The 21,926-nt window shown below is 48.0% G+C and overlaps 1 protein-coding gene across 2 annotated transcripts in view; it reads left to right on the top strand.

Moving 5' to 3' along the window:
- The window catches only part of RNF216 (ring finger protein 216), a 144,979-nt gene that overhangs the window by 49,995 nt on the left and 73,058 nt on the right, over positions 1 to 21,926 (top strand). For both annotated transcript variants that reach the window (XM_078439896.2, XM_078439897.2), the window contains exons 10-13: positions 2,894 to 2,944; positions 3,856 to 3,993; positions 5,372 to 5,520; positions 6,037 to 6,115. In XM_078439896.2, the coding sequence (XP_078296022.1) occupies positions 2,894 to 2,944; positions 3,856 to 3,993; positions 5,372 to 5,520; positions 6,037 to 6,115 (417 nt within the window). The remainder of the gene's footprint in view (positions 1 to 2,893; positions 2,945 to 3,855; positions 3,994 to 5,371; positions 5,521 to 6,036; positions 6,116 to 21,926) is intronic.

Here is a 21,926-nt window from a genome sequence, read left to right as displayed (position 1 = left end):
CCCGGGTGGCTCATTGAGTGAAGCATCTGACTCGATCTCAGGGTTGTAAGTTCAAGCCTCGTGTTGGGCTCAGCGCTGGGCTTGGAGCCTTCTTTTAAGTGAATAATAAAACAATTTTTTTTTTTAATTAAAACGCCTTTGATGAAAGAGTAAGATTTACTTCTTTGATCACGTTACCTCGCGATGCTCTGTGTGACCCACCAGGAAGTTGGCACGGTGCCTCTGCCGCACACGGACCGGTCAGTGGGGTCTCAAGAAGTGCTGGTGCCTTCGAGTTGCAAGATGCCCAATCAGGCCCTCTTCCCCCACAAAACACTCTTTTTATTTGAAAAAGTGCTGACAGAAAGCTTCTTATTCAGGAGTAGGCACGGGGCAGGCATTATCTCAAAAGTGAAATGATTGTGGCCAGTGATAAAACTCTAGTCCTCAAGCAGAAATTAGAATTTTTGATCCATCTGTCACGGTTACCTGTCATCTGTCACATTAACACCTGTTAGTGCACCTTGTGCTTTAATGGATCTTCCACACATGATGGTTTTGTCACGTAAAGCACTAATTTCGCGCATTCCGTGGGTCTTGCAGATGCTGGCACATTTCATGGTACAGCATCAAAGCATGGCAGCCATCGATTTCTCGTCAGAACAGTGTTAAAAGGGGGCACCTGGGTAGCTTAGTCAGTTGGGCGTCCAGCACTTGATTTCGGTATAGGTCATGATCTCATGGCCTTGGGATCGAGCCGCATGTCAGGCTCTGTGCTGACTGTGGAGCCTGCTTGAAATTCTTTCTCCCTCTCCCTCTCCCTCTCCCTCTCCCTCTCCCTCTCCCTCTCCCTCTCCCTCTCCCTCTCCCTCTCCCTCTCCCTCTCCCTCTCCCTCTCCCTCTCCCTCTCCCTCTCCCTCTCCCTCTCCCTCTCCCTCTCCCTCTCCCTCTCCCTCTCCCTCTCCCTCTCCCTCTCCCTCTCCCTCTCCCTCTCCCTCTCCCTCTCCCTCTCCCTCTCCCTCTCCCTCTCCCTCTCCCTCTCCCTCTCCTCCCTCTCCCTCTCCACACCCCCCCCCCCAGCCCTTCGGGTCAGTGTCTCCATCCTGGCCTCGGTCATTCTTTTTTTTTTTTTTTTTTTTAAATTTTTTTTTCAACGTTTTTTATTTATTTTTGGGACAGAGAGAGACATAGCATGAACGGGGGAGGGGCAGAGAGAGAGGGAGACACAGAATCAGAAACAGGCTCCAGGCTCTGAGCCATCAGCCCAGAGCCTGACGCGGGGCTCGAACTCATGGACCGTGAGATCGTGACCTGGCTGAAGTCAGACGCTTAACCGACTGCGCCACCCAGGCGCCCCTGGCCTCGGTCATTCTTGACAGCATCCCTCCTTTCTGGCACACAGGGTGACCCAGGTTCACCCTGCTTTGCCTGACCTGGACCTGGGATCACCAGTTTGTCTAACATACCTTGTTTTATTTTAGTGGGAATTCATACTGAGATTTCAGTTTCGAATTTAGTTTATAGGTTTTTTTTTTTACTCCATTTTCTGTTTGTATTTCTATGCTAAAAATCTTGATTCTTTTTTTTTTTAAGTTTATTTATTTTGAGAGAGTGCAAGCATATGAGTTGGGGAGGGGCAGAGAGAGGGAGAGCGAGAATCCCAAGCAGGCTCCGTGCCCCAAAACTCTTGATTTTTAATAATTTTATAATGACTTATTTTCTTCATTCTATACTATATACTTAACATTTCTGAAATACCAGCTCAATATTAATTGCCAACAACTAATATATAGGCACTAAATATAGTCTGAGATTTATTTATAATTTTTTGTCTGATTATGTCATTAAAAATATGAAATCAAAATATTACAAAGTCACTTGAAATAAGTCTATGTGGTTATGCCATTAACTTGATAAACAGCGGGGTTTTGATATAATAAATAATAAACAAGTTTGTAAGTTTTAAGGAGTTGGTTTTTTATTTGCTTTTATTTGATTTTATAAAATATTTTTAGTTCTGAAGTCAAAACTGTAAAACAAGGAACAGAGAGACCTACCTTCTGTCCTATCCCTTCTTCCCATGACCCCTGAGTCCCTCTATATGTAACCATTATTAATAGTTTTTAGTCTGTCTTTCCTTATTTTATGTAAAAGCAGATATATTGGGAGGAGGTTGTTTTCTGTTGTTCTTGCTCTCTTACCTGGAAGGCAGCCCACTTTTCTGCCCCTTGCCTTTAAACTTAATAGTGCACCCTGCTGGTCACTCTTAGGCAAGCCAGAGATTCTCCTTTCGTTTTTAAAACCGCCTGGTGTGCAGTTTTCTGCATTACCCGTGTTGATTCGGTGATTCCTCTTGGTGGAAGTTCAAGGTGTTTCCGTGGTAAAAACCCCCATGTGTACCTGATTTCCTCTTTCTGCCCCAGAGCGTCTTGGGGATACGTTCCTGGAAGTGCAGGTGATGAGTCAAAGGGTAATTGCTCACGTAACTTAGTCCTGTGGTGCTAGGTGTGCCCGTAGCGGTCATGTGAGCGGAGTGCCTGCGTCGCTCCAGCCATGCCCACAAAACACCGGGTCAGACTAGGTTGTGGCCCGTTCACATTACTGTTTGCTTGCGCTAGTCTTTGCTGTTCAGAAGTGTTATGTACACGGATTTTCCCTCATTCCTTCCACATTTGGAATCCGATGTAAGAAAGCTTCCCCCATATTTTCCAGTATTTGTTCGGTTTCCTTTTTTATATTTAGCTTTCTGGTGCATTTTAAATTTACTCTGAGGTAACTTTTTAAACCACTACACCGTGTAAGCGAAGAGATGATTTTTCGTAATTGAGTCCTTTTGTGTTTATGAAAGTAAATGCTAAATGCTTGTGGCATCTTCCCTAAATTGTATCTGCATGGATTATTTTTTGTTCCCCAGCATGAAGACTTTCTGCTCGCCCTGCAGATGAATGAAGAACAGTATCAAAAGGTAGTTTGAAATCCCACGAATTCATTTTTTCTGGGTATTTACGTGACCTGTTTTCTTTACGACATTTCCCAGTGGCAGATTTTGGTTCCTGTATAACCTGTTGATGTACTGACTTTGTGGTTCAACCAGCTTGCAGTCAGATACTTGAACCATGGTTGGCATTCTTGATCCCAGACTGGGTCAGAATTGAAGCAGAGAGAATGACAGAATTGTTCGTCTTGAAAAACATTGCCTGGAATCCGTTAGGCTCTTAGAGGCAAATTTAGTTCTGGTGCCAAAGGGTTAGAAGGAAGCGCCGTGTCTGACCTGAGGACCAGGTGACTTGTACGCTCTCTGCTGTCCTCATGTAGCGGCCTTTTCTAGCACGGAGGGAACGGACTGGTGACTGGCTCGATCTCTACCATTAGCGAGAGGAGCAAGTTCACGGTCCTCACGGTGCCGGAGGTTGCTGCACTAGCTAGTTTCAGGGGCCGCTGCACATAGAGCTGGGGCTCAGATGCAGCCCCTCACACTCCTGCCTTCTTACAAGAGAGCCAAACCTACTTTTTGAAGCTTTTCGCAATAACATCCTTCATGCCACTTGCCCCTGATTCGTGTAATCATGTCAGCGTCGGAGAATAGGTGTGCTCGCTCTACTGGCAGCATGGGATTCCTGATACGGTAACTTTGTACAAAGGATGCCTCCAAAGAATAAAAACCCATGACGGTTCTCCCTGTCTCCAGTTATAGATTACTATTTGTATTAGCATCTCGGGCTAGACTTAGGGAGGAAAGAACAGCTCATCGTTGTTTGATGGCGTCTGAAGGTTGCTTTTTACCTCAGAACGCGTTTGGGGATGGGGGACCGTGGCCCATAGCTGCCCGTCTGCTTCCGCACGGGGCGTCTCACGCGTGTCTCTGACGGCCCGCAGGACGGCCAGCTGATCGAGTGCCGCTGCTGCTACGGGGAGTTTCCGTTTGAGGAGCTGACGCAGTGTGCGGACGCGCACTTGTTCTGCAAAGAGTGTCTCATCAGATACGCCCAAGAGGCCGTCTTCGGATCTGGGAAGGTGAGAACATGGGACGTGTCCACGCGCGCGAGGTGCTCACAGAGGATGCGACACACTTACAGACCAGCGCACATGCCTCGTGGAATGGCCCTTTGGGGGGTGAGACAGGCTGGCGTGTGTGGGATGCCTAGGCGGTCCCTGCTTGCAGCGATGGTGTCGTAAGCGAGTGGCGTCACTCTCCGTGCCCGGCGTCCCCCTGTGCCTGCTCCAGGAGCACCTCCTTCACTCATCTTCATTTTCATAATAAAAAGCCTGAACTCAGAGGTCTTTGCAGCTATGTGAATATATGAGAGTGTGTTGTTGGGGGTTTTTTTAATAAAATTTTTGAAGAATTTGATAGTTGCATTAAAATGAGTAACTGTTGGGCACCTGGCTGGTTCAGTCTGATGAATATGTGACTCTAGATCTTGGGCTCGTGAGTTTGAGCCCCACATCGGTTATAGAGGTTACTTAAAAACAGGTAAGGAGGCTTGGAAAAAAACGAATAACTGTACAAGATCATATTTCTCTGTCCAGAGTTGGTGTCTCTTGACGTTAGCATAACACGGTGTGGGAAGGAGTTTTGTCTTAATAAATACCTAAAACCCAAAATCGCTTTTTGTGAATGCCTAACCAATAATCAAACCACTCAGCCTCAGTTATTCTAAAGTTGCTTGTACTTGAGTCAAGAACTGAGTAACGGGGGCAGAGCGGTGTGGCAGGCAGAATGATGGCCTCCCCAGAGACGTCCATGTCCTCATCCCAGAGCCTGTGGAATGTTACCTCCGTGGCACAGGGGAACTAAGGTTGCTAGTCTGGTGGCCTTGAAATGGGAGACTATCCTGCGTTATCCAGGCGGGCCCAGTGTAGTCACAGGAGTCCTTAAAAATGGATGCGAGAGCAGGAGAGGACATGGCGTGATGTGGGAAGGACTCGGTGAGCTGCTGGTAGCTTTGAAGACAGCGTCCAGGGCCCTCGGGTGCAGCTCTCCCGGAGGCCATTGTCCTTTCTCCTGGAAGAGCTCTACTCTGTACTCTCGTCAGTCCCTTGTACCACTCACCTCCGCCTCCCATGTGGTCTCAACCTCCAACCTTTTCAGGGCCTGTGGAGGGAATCCGTTCGCTTCTCACAAATCCCTCCTTTTCAGACACCGTGCCGTGTCCTTCCTCGTCACTCTCCATGGCCCTGTGGTTTGGACCGTGACGGGCCCTCTGGTGCCACCAGAGATGGACTTTGTAGGGTTTATTCATGCTTTCCTTATTTTGAGCGTGATCTCTTTCTTATCCACTATTTATTTGCTTCCCGTTGAGGAATACATTGAACCATTGGGGATTTTGTGTTTCTGAAAACTTGGTTGAGTTTTCTTTTCTTTCTTTGTCTCCTGACCTCACAATTCTAGTCAGAGCTCAGCTGCATGGAGGGCAGTTGCACGTGTTCATTCCCAGCCAGCGAACTGGAGAAGGTGCTTCCCCAGACCGTCCTGTATAAGTACTATGAGCGGAAAGCGGAAGAAGAAGTGGCCGCTGCTTACGCCGATGAGCTTGTCAGGTGAGTCCTCTGAGTTGGGGCTTGTCATCTGTGATCTCAGTCCCCGTTAGGAAGACTGCCTAACCACTGTCATAGACGATGAAACTTCTGTAACAAAGCTGGATCTTCCAGGTCTTCTGGCGTTTTCTCCTGAGCAGTAGCAATAATTTTACGAAGGGAAAATCTGCCTTTCATGTTTGTAACCACATTCCTTGGCACCTCTCATCACTCGCTTTATAGGACCGTCATTACACATTGGGTTGGGGGGCTGGGGGAGAGATGACATAGGTGTGAGGCGTTCTCACAAAGGTAGAAGGTCTGTGTTTACGGAGTGGTTTACACTGAGGCAGGACTCAGAGTGGCACCTGCATTTCCTGATAAGAGCCAGCATGATGGAGAGTCTCGGTCCGTGTTTTAATTAAAAGTCAGGGGATACGGCTGTCCAGCTGAAAACCCCATCTTCGTGGGAACGGTCACAGGGAGCCAAGTCAGGCTTCCATATTCTGAGCAATATTCCTTCTGCCGTGTTGATCGTAGGTGCCCCTCCTGTAGCTTTCCAGCCCTGTTGGACAGCGACGTGAAGAGGTTCAGCTGTCCCAATCCTCGCTGCCGAAAGGTAGGGAGGCACATGTTTTTCCGTATTCATATTTGAATTATGGTATTGTGGACAACACTAATGGCCCAGATAGCGGCTGGTTGCATGCTGACCCGTGAGCAGGACTTGTGTGCTCTGCTTTTCATGAAAGCAAATGAAGATCACCACTTGTGAATCATGCTTGACTTGGTTACAGAGAAACGGGCCACGTGTGGAACTCCTGTCACAAAGCTCTGGACCCCTGTTTTATACCTTTTCCTAGGAGGGCAGATAGCTTCACGCCAAACGTGAAGGGTTTCTAGTTTCTTCTGCTGGGCCAGCATTTTTCTTGATTGCTCTTTTCACTACCCTGCTGTGCTCAAATACTTCCCCTGTGTGCACACACATGCGTGTACACACACACATTCTCTCTCTCCTTCTCCCTCTCTCTCCCCCTCCCTCTCTCTCCCCCTCCCTCCCTGTGGTTTTCGAAGTTCAAGTGACACTTCTTTGATTAAAGGACTGGGCATCGTGGCATCCTCTCTGTCACATCTGATTATTCACTGTTCTCAGGAGAACTGATTGTGTCGGGTGAGACCAAAGCCATCTAAGCACCTCGTGGCAGAAAATGTTTCTTCTTTTTAACTAGGCTCCTCTGTTAACTAAGAGTGTTTTAAAATGTGTCAACTATTGGGGCGCCTGGGTGGCGGTTCAGTCGGTTAAACATCCGGCTTCGGCTCAGGTCATGATCTCGCAGTTTGTGGGTTCGAGCCCCACGTTGGGCTCCGTGCTAACAGTTCAAACCCTGGAGCCTGCTTCAGATTTTGTGTCTCCTCCTCTTCTGTGCCCCTCCACGCTCATGTTCTGTCTCTCGATAATAAATGAACATTAAAATTTTTAAAAATAAAATAAAAATTTAAATGTGTTAACTGTTTACAAACCACTTAGAGCTTTTGATAAATATGGGCAGCAACCTAGACAAGTATTTTTAAACCATTTTTCTAAAATAGCACGACCAGAGGGGCACCTGGGTGGCTCAGATAAGCGTCCACCCAGGTCTTTTTCTCAGGGTTGTGAGTTCAGGCCCTGCACTGGGCTCTGCATTGGGCTCTGCACTGGGCATGGAGCCTACTTTCAAAAAGAAAATAGCATGACAAGAGTTGAACATTATAATATCTCTGCCTTATGGGAGAGGGGAGAAATGAAAGGAGTCATTGGAAAAGGAGGAAGAAACTAAACTAATGGACGAAACTTTATTCCCTTTGTTTTCAGCATTCACGTTTCTGTGTAAAATCTGAATGCGTTCTTAGAACTGATGTGTCCGTGTAATAATTTATCCCCACTGCAGGCTGTTGCTATAACACTTGTCCCGATAGTCTCCGGCTTGTGGAACTAAGCGTAGTACCTGTCTGCCCTGTGTGCTTCCCATGCACCCAGCGCCAGAATGCCTGGGGAGGCCCCAGTAGCCAAGGGAAGGAAAGGTAGGGGTGTGGGGGGAAGTGAAGATGTTGGAATATTCTAGGTCTGAGGAACAGTAGCACACCGAAGGCTTACAGACTAGGTGGGGTCAGGCCATGCAGGCCTGGAGCGCCAGTAAGAGAGGGGGGACAAAGGGACAGGCAACAGGGAGGTCTCTCTGGCTGTTGTGTAGTCCAGGTGAAAGATGCACATCACTGCCACCAACTGCGGAGTCTCCATGAATTGCCTAAGGTGGAGCTGGGACTGCACTTCCTGATAGAATTCCAAATTAGACCCTGCCAGTAAAACTGTTCGTACACAATTTGGAAGACTGAAGGTACAGCCATTATTCTCCAAAGACAGTTACACTCATGGTTCTGACAGTGTCCTGTGAGTGTCTTGAGAACATCCAACCTGAGATGTGAGTGAAAGTCTCCCAGTGGCTTTTAAGATCTGAAGCGGAGGGGGGTCTGGGTGGCTCAGTCAGTTAAGCTTCCGGCTCCCGATCTCAGCTCAAGTCTCAATCTCAGGGTCATGAGTTCAAGCCCCATGTTGGACTCCACACTAGGCATGAAGCCTGCTCTTAAAGGATCTGATGCAGAAACATCAAATATTCCGCTTCCTTTCTGTGGAAGGGATATACGTGCCCTGTTGAACTTGGAGGTGGTCATGTAACTTCTTTTGGTCAATGAAATGTCAGTCTGGATGAAGTCAGTCACTTGCAGGAAAAGTGGTCAAAACGTGATTTGGGGTAATGTCAAGAAGATGGCACAGTCAGCAGCCTCAGACCCCCCCCCCCCCCCCCCCCCCCGCCGAAACGCTGATCAGCAGTACACAGACCAGTTCCCTTTGGGAGAAATTTAGAAACCAGTTAAGAGGTTCTCTCATTCCAAACAGTGCAAAGCCAGCTGTATTAAAGCCTATGGGAACACTCGTGGAACTCTGTTGCCAGAGCCACTCCCACCTGCACATCCAGGAAACCCCTAAATCCTAGCTTCCCCCCTGGAGGGGGGAAAGGAAAGACTGGAGCATATATCTGGCATCCAGACTTCTTGGGCAGCTACCCAAGGGGCTGGCTTCTGTCTTTCCTGAATCTAAGCACTGACAGGAAGGGGCACCAGGTTGGAGGCTGCTGCGAACAGAGGCAACGTTTTATTTACTTACTACATTTTATTTATTTATTTATTTACTTTTTAAGTTTTCCAGTGTTTTGTTTTTGAGAGAGAGAGAGAGACAGGGCATGAACAGGGGAGGGACAGAGAGGGAGGGAGACACAGAATTCTAAGGAGGCTTCGGGCTGTCAGCACAGAGTCCGAACTCACAAGCCATGAGATCGTGACCTGAGCCGAAGTTGGATGCTTCATCAGCTGAGCCACCCAAGCACCCTAATTTTATTTTTTTTAATTTAAGTAGCTCTGTGCCCAACATAGGGCTTGAAGTCACGACCCGTAGATCAAGAATTACATGCTCTACCGGATAAACCACCCAGGCGCCCCCAGAGGCAGTATTTTAAACTAGCATATGCTGCTGTACCTTTGCCCTTCCCCTCAACTTAGTGTGGAAAGAACTAGAGAAAAACTCCCAACTTCTGGCTTCTCCCCGGGAAGAGGGAAAGAGTTGGAACGTGTGTCCAGTCTTCTGGCTTTTGGGAGTACTGTCTACAGGACTGGTTGTTGTCTCGCCGGACTCAGAGCACTGACGGGATCCTGCATGCTCTAGATGCCTGGATGCCTCTGAGAACACAGGAGAGCCAAGAGGCTGGCTACCACCCGAGAGGACCCACAGTTCACACAGATGGAGGCAGAGGCTGATACAGCTTGGCAGCTTCTCCCTCAGGGAAAGGAAGAGTGGAGCATGTACCCAGTTTCTAGCTTCTTGGGGAAGAGGTTTTTTAAGGGACTAGTTTCTTTCTTGCCGAGCTCAGCATTGATGAGACCCACCGTACTCTAGATGCCCAGGAGCCGTGGAGAACGAGAAGGAGCTGGACAGTTTACACCAGCTCCAGAGAACCTGCAGTACCATAGACAGACACCAGAGGGAGAAAGAAATTGCAGGCTCATGAATAAGGAAACTGCGAAACCTCTCAAATTGGGAATTCACGCTTAATTCCAGAGAAGACATATCCGCAGTAACAGCTCCCAGAATCTCTAGCTAGGCTGATTGGTGAAGGTCTTTCCCTGCACAAAGCCAATGTGTAAAGACTGGGAGAGGTGAGTGTTGCTTAAAATGTGTAGATCCTACCACAGAGTAACAAGGCACAAGAAAAACATGGTCCAACCAGAGGGACAAAGTAGATCCTCCAGAAAGGACCCTGTAGAAAGGGAGGTATGAGAATTACATGACAAAGAATTCAAAATGATCATAAAGCTGTTAAACGAGCTCAGGAAAATGATATGTGAACAAAATGAGAGTTATCAACAAAGAGAAAATATAGAGAAGAATCCCAACAAAATTTGGAGCTGAAGAGTATAGTAACTGACGGACAATTTCACTACAGGGATTCAGTATCCAATTTGACTAAACAGAAGAAAGAATTAGTGAACTCAAAGACAAGTCATTTGAAATTACTTAGAAGAGCAAAAAGAAAAAAAAATGAACAAGGAAAGCTTAAGAGACAAATGCGAGGGACACCATCAAGTGAAACAGTGTATATCTTATAAGAGTTTCAGAAGGAGAAGGGAGAAAAAGACAGAAAGCTTATTTGAAAAAATAATGGCCAGGGGGCGCCTCGGTGGCTCAGTCGGCTAAGGGCCCAACTTCAGCTCAGGTCATGATCTCGTGGTTTGTGAGTTCCAGCCCCGCTTCAGGCTCTGTGCTGACAGCTCAGAGCCTGGAGTCTGCTTTGGATTCTGTGTCTCCCCCTCTCTCTCTCTCTCTCCCTCTCTCTCTCTCCTTCCCCCACTCCTGCTTTGTCTCTATCTCTCTCTCAAAAATAAACGTTAAAAATTTTTTTAAACATGAACAAAGGACTCGAATAGACAGTTTTTCAAAGAAGACGTACAGATGGCCAACAGGTGTATGAAAAGGTGCTCAACATAACTAATCATCAGGGAAATGCAAATCAAAACCCCAGTGAGATCACTTCACATCTACTGGGATGTGTTTCCTTTTCTCACAAAAAGGAAAAAGAAAATGACAAGTGTTGATAAAGATGTGCAGAAATGTAAACCATTGTCCGTTGTTAATGGGCGTGTAAAACAGTACATCCCTGTGGAAAACAGCATGGGGTGTCCTCAGAAAATTAAAAATAAGGGCGCCTGGCTTGCTCAGTTGATGAAGCATGTGACTCTTAATCATGGGGTAGTAAGTTTGAGCCTCATGTGTGGAGATTACTTAATAAAGTCTTTACAAAATTAAAAATAAAGCTACCATATAATCTAGGAATCCTACTGCTGAGTATTTGTCCTAAAAAATTGGAAACAGGATCTTGAAGAGATATTTGTACTCCTGTTTATTGCATTATTGTTCACGGTAGCCAAGATACGGAAACGACCTAAATGTCCATCCATGGATGAATGGCTAAAGGAGATATCTATCCATACAATGGAATGTTATTCAGGTTTTTTAGAAAAAAGAAGTCCTGGGGTGCCTGGGTGGCTCAGTCAGTTGAGCATCCAGCTCTTGATTTCGGCTGAGGTCATGATCTCAGAGTTGTGAGATCAAGCCTCGTGGGGCTCTACATCGGGCTCCCCACTGAGTGTGGAGCCTTCTCAAGATTCCCTCCCTCCCTCCCTCCCTCCCTCTGCTCCTCAAGCGCACAGGAGCTCTCTCTCCAAAAAACAAAGAAATCCTGTCATGCTACAACATGAGCAAACCTTGAAAATATTATACTAGTGAGACAAGCCCATCACAAAAGGACAAATACTGTAGGATTCCACCTACTGGAGGTGTAGTCCCTTGCAGAAGTGGAAAGTAGAATGGTGGCTCCAGAGGCGGGGGGCGGGGAATAGGAAGCTGCCGTGCGGTGGGTATAAAATTTCAGTCCCGCAAGATGCACACGTTCTAGAGGCCTGCTATGCAACAGCGCACACGCAGTTAGCGATACTGTACTGTACACTGTAAGATTTGTTAATAGGATTTCACTTGTTTGGTTTTTTTAAACACAATAGAGAGAGATCTAATGGTTTGTTGTCTCTTTTCCTTCTGCCAAGATGGACATGTAGAAATAAGTCTCTCTCTTGAGCTACCGGAGTTTGAATTTATTCCCACCGGCATGACTTAACACGTCCGGACCAATACAGATCATGACTATGAGTATGGAGACTATGAGTATGGGGAAAAGGAGCAGATTTGAAAGATAATGGCGAGATAGGATTAGAAGAAGATATTCTGACTGTGGGGGTAGGGAGAAGTCCAGATGACTCACTTCTCTGGTTTAGGCCACTAAGTGGGTGATGATGCTATTCACACACAATTGAAAATAGAAGAGAAAGAGATTCCAGGAGAGAAGGTTAATTCTGTTTTGGGAAGGCGGAGTTTTGAGGATGGGGAGATTGAGTATGTGCATGTTTTGCTAATGCCTGGCACGTGGTAGGTGCTCGGGAATTACTTGCAAAGTGCTAGAGTCGGGAACATGAGGTGAGAGCTAAGCTAGAGGAAAATTTGGGGAGTCAGGAGAAAGAAGCATTGAAAGGAGGGAGCCCCGGGACAGGGAACGCAGCTGGGAATACAGCAGGCCTGCGGTGGAGCATTTAGGAAGTAGGTGACCGAGTTAGGAAATGTTGCTAGCATTTGATTTAGGATCTCTTCAGATGCATAGGTGAGTTTGGGGAAATTATTATCTTTAAAGTGGTGAGTCCTGCTAACCTCAAAGTAGGTATTTCCATTTATGCACATCTTTTCACGTCCCTTGGTAATGTTTTCCAGTAAAGAAAGTGCATCAGAAGGCAGGCGTTATCAATTACAGTGTCCTTCAGCAGAACTTGACCCACCCCTGCAGGTGATAGCATGCGCCTTCGCCTTAGAGACGCGCTCTCTGCCACTGGGGTGAGGTCTGCAGAGGTTGGCCCACCATGGAAAATAAAGTGAAAACTGTCTCTTGGGAACCTGCACCCAGGAGAGCTTACCATTAGGACCAGCCTGGTCCATTCTTATTAAGCGCTATGGAGAGTCACCGCTAGGTGGCACTGATACTCCACGAGGAAGGGTTTTCTCTGGAGCATTTCAAAAGTATGTCAGTCAGCAAGACACCGTCTCCTAAACAGAATTGACAGTATTCTTTTGGGCTTAGTACCAAAGCAAATCAGTATGTGCATTCAGAATGTAACCTCAAAGATGTCAGTGTTTTTAGAACATACGCTTTGACCTTTAGACTTACACAAATTATCTTTATGATGTTTCTTTTCAACTAGGTGGCTAAACAAACCGTTCATCCTTGAAGGTTGCTAATGTTTAAGAAATGAGCCACAAACTGATTCTGGCCCACATGAGACTAAGGGCATCTGCTTCCTCATTGCGGCATCTTTGCCAGTAATCTAAACTCCGGTTAGATTTCCAGGAACTTGTCATTCTGAGATGAGGCGTTTATATTAATGCATTATCTAGACGGGGGCTTGAATGCCTGGACTCATTCCTCCAAAATCCCTGAAGAGAATGAGATCCTGTATCTTTGATGAAATGGAGAGAGAGTCTTTGTCTCATTGATATGATGGAATGCTTTTGTCCAGGCCCTTAGCACCCTGTGTGTTTTCAGATAAAGGATTCATCAGTTTGTTTTCAGCATGCTGCTTTTAGGAATGAATTGGATGTTTGGTGTGGGACTGCTGAGTGTTAGATAAAAGGAGATTTCAAAGCGATGCTCCTGGAATATTTATTCCCTGTTGAGTCCTTCTGTACCTTCCCAGAACCATAGATCTGTTCCATAAATTCAGAGGTTTGTAAGTAGAACTTTCCAGAATGGTAGCCAGGGCCACAAGGTGGAGGTTTGAGAATATTCAGGAAGTAAGTGCTCAAGAAGGGAGACCTGTCAGGCCATGAGACTTTAGTCCACAGAACTGTGAAGGACACCTGGTTTGGTGTCCCTTAGTGAGGCTAAGAGGGTGAGTGTGGCTGTGCAAACACTCGTCTGTTCCCAGTGTCACGTCTTTGTTTCCCTGTCTCTTTCTTGCTTTCTTTTCCTATGTCTCTCATCTCTCTTCCCTACACATCTTTTTCTACCCTTTCTAGGCCCTGTCCTATCCCTTGTAGCTTTCAGTGTTATTGATTGACTCTGTAGCAGTGAAATCCAACCAAAATTCACATCTGCAGTGAACCAGTTTGTTGCTAAAAAACAGGCATCTGCAGCCGCCTACAGTAGCTGAATGGCTGCGTGAAGAGCCTGTCAATGAGCCTGGCCCAGCTGTCAGTGCCAGGGCGGCTCCAGCTGTGACAGTGGACGGTTGGCACTTATTAGCAGCACTATAATTTGAGCCCCAGCCAGTCAGCTGACTCCTGTGCTGAGCACAGGCATTTACATTTATCTAGATGTGAATGAAGCTTGATCCTCTTGTTCCCACTACTAGGGAGGATCTTTATTCAGGAAGTTATGTTGACAAGAACCGAATGTTTGGGTAACAAAAGGATTTTTTAAGTTCCAGAGTGAGGGCTCATTCACTGGCGTGGAAGTCCATGTTGCATGATGCGAGTCCACACAGGGAGTGGGGTGGGGTGGGAATTCCCTCTCGGGGGAGGTGGCCTGCCCCTGCTCGCAAGGTGAGTCACTTCCTTCCGAGGGTTCTTGCTGAATAGCTTAAGACCTCGGGCTGCAGTGGTGCGCAGGCATGCTGGGTAGGTGCCTCACAGGGCTCCCGGCATTCCCCACAGCTGCCCTACCAAGTGGCCACGGAGGTGTGGAGTTGGGTGACGATACCACCCAGTGGCGAGAACCCAGAGGGAGGCCCCCCACCTCAGACACGGTCCCAGAGGGGATCCCAGGCGGCATCCGTGTCAGCCGCCCTCCCGTCAAGCACGGAGCAGAGCTGCAATCATGGCAGTGAGGTTTCAGGATTTAATTCTATGTTGAACTTAATATTTTTGTCATTTTCCACTTTTTAAAGTTCCTCATAGCAAACAGCATAGTGAATCTGTTCGTCGTAGGCTGCTTGATCCTTGAAAAATTTTGGTTGATGATTACACTTCATTATTTGACATCTTAACACATCTAACAACGATTAGAGTTTGGTTCTTTCAGTGGGTGTGCGTGCGTGTTTGTGTGTTCCCGAGAAGAATAAAAACACAGAAGGTAAATATTGCTTACCTTTTTCCTCCCCTGCCTTCCCAGTAAAAGTCCTGTAAATGCCATATCTGCTATTGTTTGCAGCACTTACTTGAAAGGGAGGTAGATTTCTATCTGAGAGGAGGAAAGGTAATGATATGTACACGTATATTTACATACACATGGGCTAAACGAAAAGGCCAGTATGAATAAAACATTTGTTTTTGTTTCCCCTTAGCCCCACAGGAGTAGTTTTTACTCCTACAGTTCATCCTTTTTATCCCTTGATCAGGGGCACCGAATGGTGAAAACAGCAGCCTCTCCCCCTTGGCCTTAGAGGAGGCTGGTAAGTGGGCACGGGCAGCGCTGCCATGGCTGCCCCTCGGGAGGGCTGGCGCGGCCCTCGCACTCCTCCCCTGAAGCGCAAGGCTTGACTGCAGCCCCTCCCCCAGGTAGTGGAGTGCATTTCAGAGCCCAGCGGTCCAGACAGGCCGAAGTGTCCATGCGGACTTGGTATTTGCCTGTCTCCTTGACCTGCGGGAGGTGGGCATGGGCATTACTATGTCTTGCTCCCAGAGGACATTCCAGTGCTTCTTTTCTCGCCCATTGAAACTGCTCTAGATGGTTAAAATGTTGCCATTTTCCAGGAGGCCAGTCACACAGCTTCTTATTCCCAGGCTTTGTGTTCCTCCTCTGTCAGCATAGCTTGGAACAGGCGCTTTCGCTGGGCTTTATTACTAAGCTCTCTGTTTTGAGATTCTTTTGGAAACAGTTATACGAGAGGCATTCGTTGATGTGCTGCTCTGGACCCAGCACTGTGCTGGGTGTGGTGAGGCCGTAGACCCCGAGGTGCCCGTGGCTGTCGCCTCCACTGCGGCTCAGGAGACAGTCTGGCGCAGTGGTTAAGACCAGGGATTTTGATGCGAAATCGGCTCATGCTTTCATTCCAACTCTCCCACTTCTTGACTTCGTGACTTAGGGTAAATAGGTCCCCTCCCCGAGCCATGGTTCTTTAATGTGTGAAACGAGAACGGCCGTGTGTCCTAAAGCAGGGGCCCAGGAGTAAACGGCGTGATGCAGGTGAAGCGCTCACTCCAGAGTCTGGCACTTCTTAGGTCCGGAAACAACAGCTGCCGCACAAGGAAGGGGGAGACTGATGCCAGCAGTGAGTGTGTGCAGGTGAGGAGTTCCTAGAAGGAGGAGCTTCTCCCAGGTTTGTAAAATGTCCGCCACCACCAGAGGGTGGGATTCCCCTGAAATGGGTAGATGTGAAGTCCCGTGGGGGACCCACAAATGACTCCTTGCATACCTAGTTTTTCAAATCATGTACTCAGAAAACTCTTTTCTTACTAGCATGCCACTGTGGAAAGGGGATGGGTTTTTTTAAGCTAAATTTTGTCCTGATGCATTCCGGAAGAAATGACTGCTGTCGCTTGAGCCTGCATTGTTCAAGTTCAGAGAGGGACCTGTGCTACCCTGGGGAGAGCTGTGTCCTAATGAAGGCTACCTGTGGGTCTGTTCTGTCAGTCTCAGTTGCTTGGTCCGCAGCACTGGTTTGTCCCTCCTCTTGAGTTTCTCGTGGTGGTGGTGGTGGTGGTGGTGGTGTTATCCCTATTTGAAAAAACTGGCATCCCAGGGAATAATATTCAAAGAGATGAGTGTAGGATGGACCTAGAAAAACGATTGTACATTTTGCTGGAGAAGTCAGAATTAGTCACAAAGTAAAGATAAAAATCCACGGTTTGTCTCCGTGACTCATTGGGTATGTTTTTTTGTCTTCCTGGGAAGGTGCTGATCTTGGGGTGTTGACTGCCCCACGTGCCGCCAGTGCAGCAGGCAGGCCTAGAGGTCGGGGCTGCTCGCCTTTCACTGACCTTGGAGTGAAGGGACATGCCTCCTTGTCTCTCTTTGGTGTCTTGGTTTCTACTAAGATGCGTTGTCTGTAGTATATAAAGAGAGAGACTGAATTTTTAACAGATTTGTATGGGCACTTACTAAAATTGAAACTCTGACCCCTTTCTCACGGTTTTTGTGGCCACCGTGAGCCATTGCGTATCAGGCTCTCCACAGTCTCTAACCCTGTTCGCAAACCATAGGGGGACTGTAAGTTTTCAGTGCCTGTCTTTCTGGAAACTACACATTATTTGTTTAGTGCCTTCATATGTTTTGTTAAAATAACTTAATGGCTTTTTTGCGTGTGCCTCATCAGAGGAGAGATGCGTTTTGATTCAGAGTCTTCAGAAATCTCACGTTAAAAATCCCTCAAGAATGGGGCGCCTGGGTGGCTCAGTCGGTTAAGTGTCCAACTTCAGCCCAGGTCATGGCATGGTTTGTGGGTTCAAGCCCCACATCATCGGGCTCTGTGCTGACGGCTTGGAGCCTGGAGCTTGCTTCGGATTCTGTGTGTGTGTGTGTGTGTGTGTGTGTGTGTGTGTGTGTGTGTCTGTCTTTCTCTCTCTCTCTCTCTCTCTCTCTCTCACCCGTCCCCTGCTCATGCTCTGTATGTGTGTCTCTCTCTCAAAAATAAATAAACATTAAAAAAAAATTTTTTTTGAATCCCTCAAGAATTGATGTCTACAAAATGTCATTTTATGGTCATTTGCTGCCTTTTTGTCTAATTGCTAATTGTGTGACCCGGTGTCAGCATTTTAATTTGTTTTAGTGGTGCTGACTGCAGTGTCCTTGAAGGAGTGTGTGCACGCATCACACGTGTTTGCGTGTGTGTGCATGTGTGCTGTGTGTGTGTGTTGTGGAGCACAGAGCCTTCGTGTGCCCTCTTTGCGTTCTCGGCACAGAGCACTGAGGGCTTCCAGCCTTGCAGGTAGGAGAGAAATGGTTGCTATGGTGACAACACAAGCGTGAAAACACCCCATCTCCCCGTGGGTGTCTGTGTCAGGGAGGAGGCGTGGGGGCACGGGAGGCGGGAGCAAAGAGGAAGGCTTAAAGCACGGAGCGGAGCCGTCGCGGGGTGGGATTTCTCATGTGTGCCGCTGGGCTCAAGGTCATTCTCCTGTCGCTGTGGAGTAACTAAGCATTGAGCATGGCGTTTTACTCTTCGGTGTCCTCCCTGACTTTGAGACAAACATACAGAGAATGAGGAGGGCCTCTGTCACCTGTCTAGTCCCCAGAGGCCGCATGGCTTTCTCCCAGACCATGTTTAGAAACCCGTGCCTGTCTGTGGGCCAGTTTACCGTTCTACGTGGGATGAACCGCCCAGACCCAGAACCCACTGCCCTTCGTCTCCACTGTCACAGGCTAAAGAGCCAGCCCTGCCAGCCCACGAAACTGAAGGGCAGCTTGTGTGCTCTGTGTCTGCGTTACGTACTGATGCGCCTTGAGAAAACGGGCACAGAATGACCTTGTTGACTAGGATCAGCGCTGAGAAACGGTCCAGTCGGCTGCGGTTGGGGAAGAAGCACACCCACAAGCTGTTGTGCCATTCTGCCAGAAAGTTCGCGCAGGTGCTCAGGGCCCTTTGAGATGGGGGTCGGCTCCCTAGTTCGACAGGCAGATGCCGAGCAGCCTGCCAGCAGAGCTCCTGCCGACAGCCTCTCAGGGATTTTCTGCTCCTCGTCTCTCCAGAGTCACAGCTAGCAAGTGACAACATCAGGAGTCAAATCCAAGGCTGTTCTGTGGTTTGAGGTGTGATTTGGGTACGGTTGGTCAGTTTTAACTCTCCTTCCTTATCTTTTGGTGATACAAACTGAAATGCTTACAAATGAAAGAATATGTCGTCTGGGGTTTACCTTAAAATTACACTGGGTGAGAGAGGACAGGAGAGTAGATGGGGTACAGAAAGCTGATTGGCCCTGAGCTGATCATTATGAAACCTGAGTGATGGGCATGTGGGGATCCATCACTCATGTTTATTGCCTACTTTTTTGTATATTTAAATTTTTTCATAACAAAGTTAATTTTAAAAATACTGCGTTTTAGGGGCGCCTGGGTGGCGCAGTCGGTTAAGCGTCCGACTTCAGCCAGGTCACGATCTCGCGGTCCGTGAGTTCGAGCCCCGCGTCAGGCTCTGGGCTGACGGCTCAGAGCCTGGAGCCTGTTTCCGATTCTGTGTCTCCCTCTCTCTCTGCCCCTCCCCCGTTCATGCTCTGTTGTCTCTCTCTGTCCCAAAAATAAAAAACTAAAAAACGTTGGGAAAAAAAATTTTTTTTAAATACTGCGTTTTAAAAGTCTGATTTCACTTGACTTTTCTGTATCTGTGCTCTTAACTACTTTGTTCTTTTGAGGGCCTCTCAGTCTTGGGAACTGGAAAGACCCTTAATCGGATGTCCAGTTCTGTGGCATTGTCACTTTTTTAAGAGATTAGGAAAATGTGTAGGAAACTGTCAAAAGCTTTTTGTGGGAAGGTGTGAAAGGGCCCCTCCTCCTGGAAGGAGGAGGGAAGAGCAGGGGAGAGGGTCTCTATTTGTACAAGATTCTTCCGTAGGAGTGGTAGTGACCTGGTGTTTTCCAGCTTCCCTGAGAAAAAAGACCTGAGGTACCCAGAAGAAATCCCACGATGGGTCACTATACCATATTGTAACCAGGGAGACTGTTCCAGGAGCCTGGAGCCCTATGCTGAGGCCCTGCCAGAGGCTGCTGGACAGCTCTGGACAGACTCCCTTCTCTGGAATGCCTTCCAGCAAGTGGTGCAGCTTCAAGGCCAGAAAAGAGACCAGATGACCTTTCGAGTGTCCTTCCAGTCCAAAGTCCCTGGTTTCTAGAATACTGAGGGTTTTGAAACTGGTGTTGGCATTTGGTTTTCAAAGAGAAACAGGCTAAGAGTTTCTCAGATCAAATCCCTGTAGCCTCATAAAAGCACTTTTCAGTTTTATTTTCCATCAGAAATTCATATGAAAAGTATTTTAAATTTCAAAAGCTCCCTGTACCTGAGAAGCTGATCCAGATTCTAGCCCAAAGAGGGTGAGATAGGTCACAATTTTTTCTTCTCTTGCCTTTGACTCCTGCTTGTCCTTTTCCCTTCCTGTCCCCTCTTCGAGATTTTGCTGTTTAAAACGTCTCCTGTTGTCACAATCCTCTTAGCTCCCAGGCTCTTTCCTCCTGTAAAGGCCTCCTCCTCCCTTCTGAGGCCAGTGCCCACTCTGACCTCCACTTAGCTCTCCCAGGGTGGGTCTTCTGTCCAGGCAAGCCCCATGCCCCCGAGCCCTTTGTCACCGTGGCCCTTTCTGCCCTACAGCTCTTCTCTCTCCCCTGAGTTCTTCCTTCGGATTCGCTCTTTCTTAAAACCCTTTGCCTTGCTGTCTTCCTGTAGAAGAAGCTGATGAAGGTCTTCCCCCTTCTGTCTCACGTTTCTTCCCTCTTTGAACACACTGCTTCACTGCTCCGTCGGCATAGGCTTGTGCCAAGACAGGCCGGTTGGCTTTGATTGGAATTTGGTCGTTCATTCAGCAGATTTTGACTGAGTATTGCCATGCCTGAAGAAATACAAAAGGGGCAGCCACAACCGTACTCTGAGATCGGGGTCAGAGAAGCCGACTCCTTATGCAGACGGCTAAATAGTGAGATGGTGACAGGGGCTGCTGGAGGGATCTGGGGATGGGGGGCGGGGCGGGGGGGACTTTAATTGGGCACAGTCTGGAAACACTTCATGGAAGAGCTGGGTCTTGGCCTGAGTCCTAACGGGACCCGATGGGTACAGGTAGACCAGTATTCCTGGCCAGGGAGGGATGCAAGCAGAGCTGAACAAGGGTCAGCCGTTAGACGGGTGTGACAGAGCAGGAAGAGTACACACTGGGAGGAGTGGACCTTAGATAGAAAGGGGTTTGCAGAGCAGAGGCCTGAATCTGGTTGCAGACACCCCAGGGAGCCGTTGCGAGCCTAATGCTGGGATGGTGTGATCAGAGTTCTGGTGGGAGCGCGGGCCTTGGAGAGCCATGAAAGAGGGCATGATGGGGAGAGAGACTAGATACACAGCGTTAGGGGGGCTGGAATATCTGGTCACTTCTGGTGACCTAGTGACCCGCGACCTGGGAATGCACGGTGCTCCTTTGTCCTTGGTTAACAAACCATCCAGTCCCAAAGCCCATTAGTGCACTGTTGTGGGTGTTCACTAGCAATCTTTGACCCTTCTCCAGAAGACCTCGGTGGGAGTGGATTAGCCTGAAGAAACGCTAGTCTTCCGAGGGCTGACCAGGGCGGGCAGGCCAGAAGGTGAAGGCAGCAGTGGTCACGAGCGACGATAGAGGCAGAGACAGTGCAAGGAAATAAATCTTGACATTCTTCATAAATAAACACATCCGTTCACAGGCCAGGTGGACACATCCTGGGCGCACATGTCCAGAGGCTGGCTGTCTCTGGAGCACACCCCCTGCTGCGTGGAAGGGTCTGCATTGCTGGCTGTAGGAAAACCAGACGTTTGGCCCCTCTTTTAGTGGCTGCTACTTAGCTACCACTCTGTGGCCAGCGTGATTTTTTTAGTCCTTGGGTGCTTTAAATATGGAAGAAACCATGTAACCATCACAAAGTTTTTTCCCCACCCATTTAAAATGGCTTGTTTTCCAGCTGAAAGCATGTTGGATAAGCTTAATTTCTCTCACTCAGATAAGCTTAATTTCCCTAACTCCGATGTGCATACAGAGAATTGCCTAATTCTCCTTTTGCAACATGGTTTCCCAGCTGCTGGGAGGCCTGCTTTTTTTTCTGTGGGCCTCCTGACAGAAATGCAAACAATTTAAGGCCCTGTGGTACCAACTGCTGTTTATTACCCCAGGGACTTGGATATTGGTGTGTTTTTCCCAGGAATGTATTTATCTGGAGTTGGTGGCTACTCCCCCATCCCTCCGAGCTGAGCCAGAGACAGACAGGCAGTGGGCTGAGCTGGGCTTCCTTCAGCAACAGCTGCGGCCCCCCCCCCCCTTCTGAGCGAGGTCACCTCCCCGCCCAGCTCCCATCCCATAGCCTTATCCTGCAAGGAAATGAAGCCCGTTCCTTGGATGCAATCTGATTGGAACCGTGTTTTCTGGGGTACCTTTGTTAAGAGCTTCTAGCAGAGCACAAAACGGCCTTTTTATACCTTGTTTTGTAAAAAGTGCATTTCCCCCAAAATAAATCTTGACACTCTTCATAAATAAACACATCCGTTCACAGGCCAGGCAAGGGAGGAATGCCTCTGGGAGCAGTTTGGCTGGGTTTGCTTTTCCCCCGCTGAATGCCTGGCGTGCACTGTCCATCCCAGGGTGGCTGAGGGGA

Source organism: Panthera onca, chromosome E3 (assembly GCF_046562875.1).
Source record: "Panthera onca isolate mPanOnc1 chromosome E3, mPanOnc1 haplotype 2, whole genome shotgun sequence".
Lineage (NCBI taxonomy): Eukaryota > Metazoa > Chordata > Mammalia > Carnivora > Felidae > Panthera > Panthera onca.
This window is presented reverse-complemented; position numbering and strand designations above follow the sequence as displayed.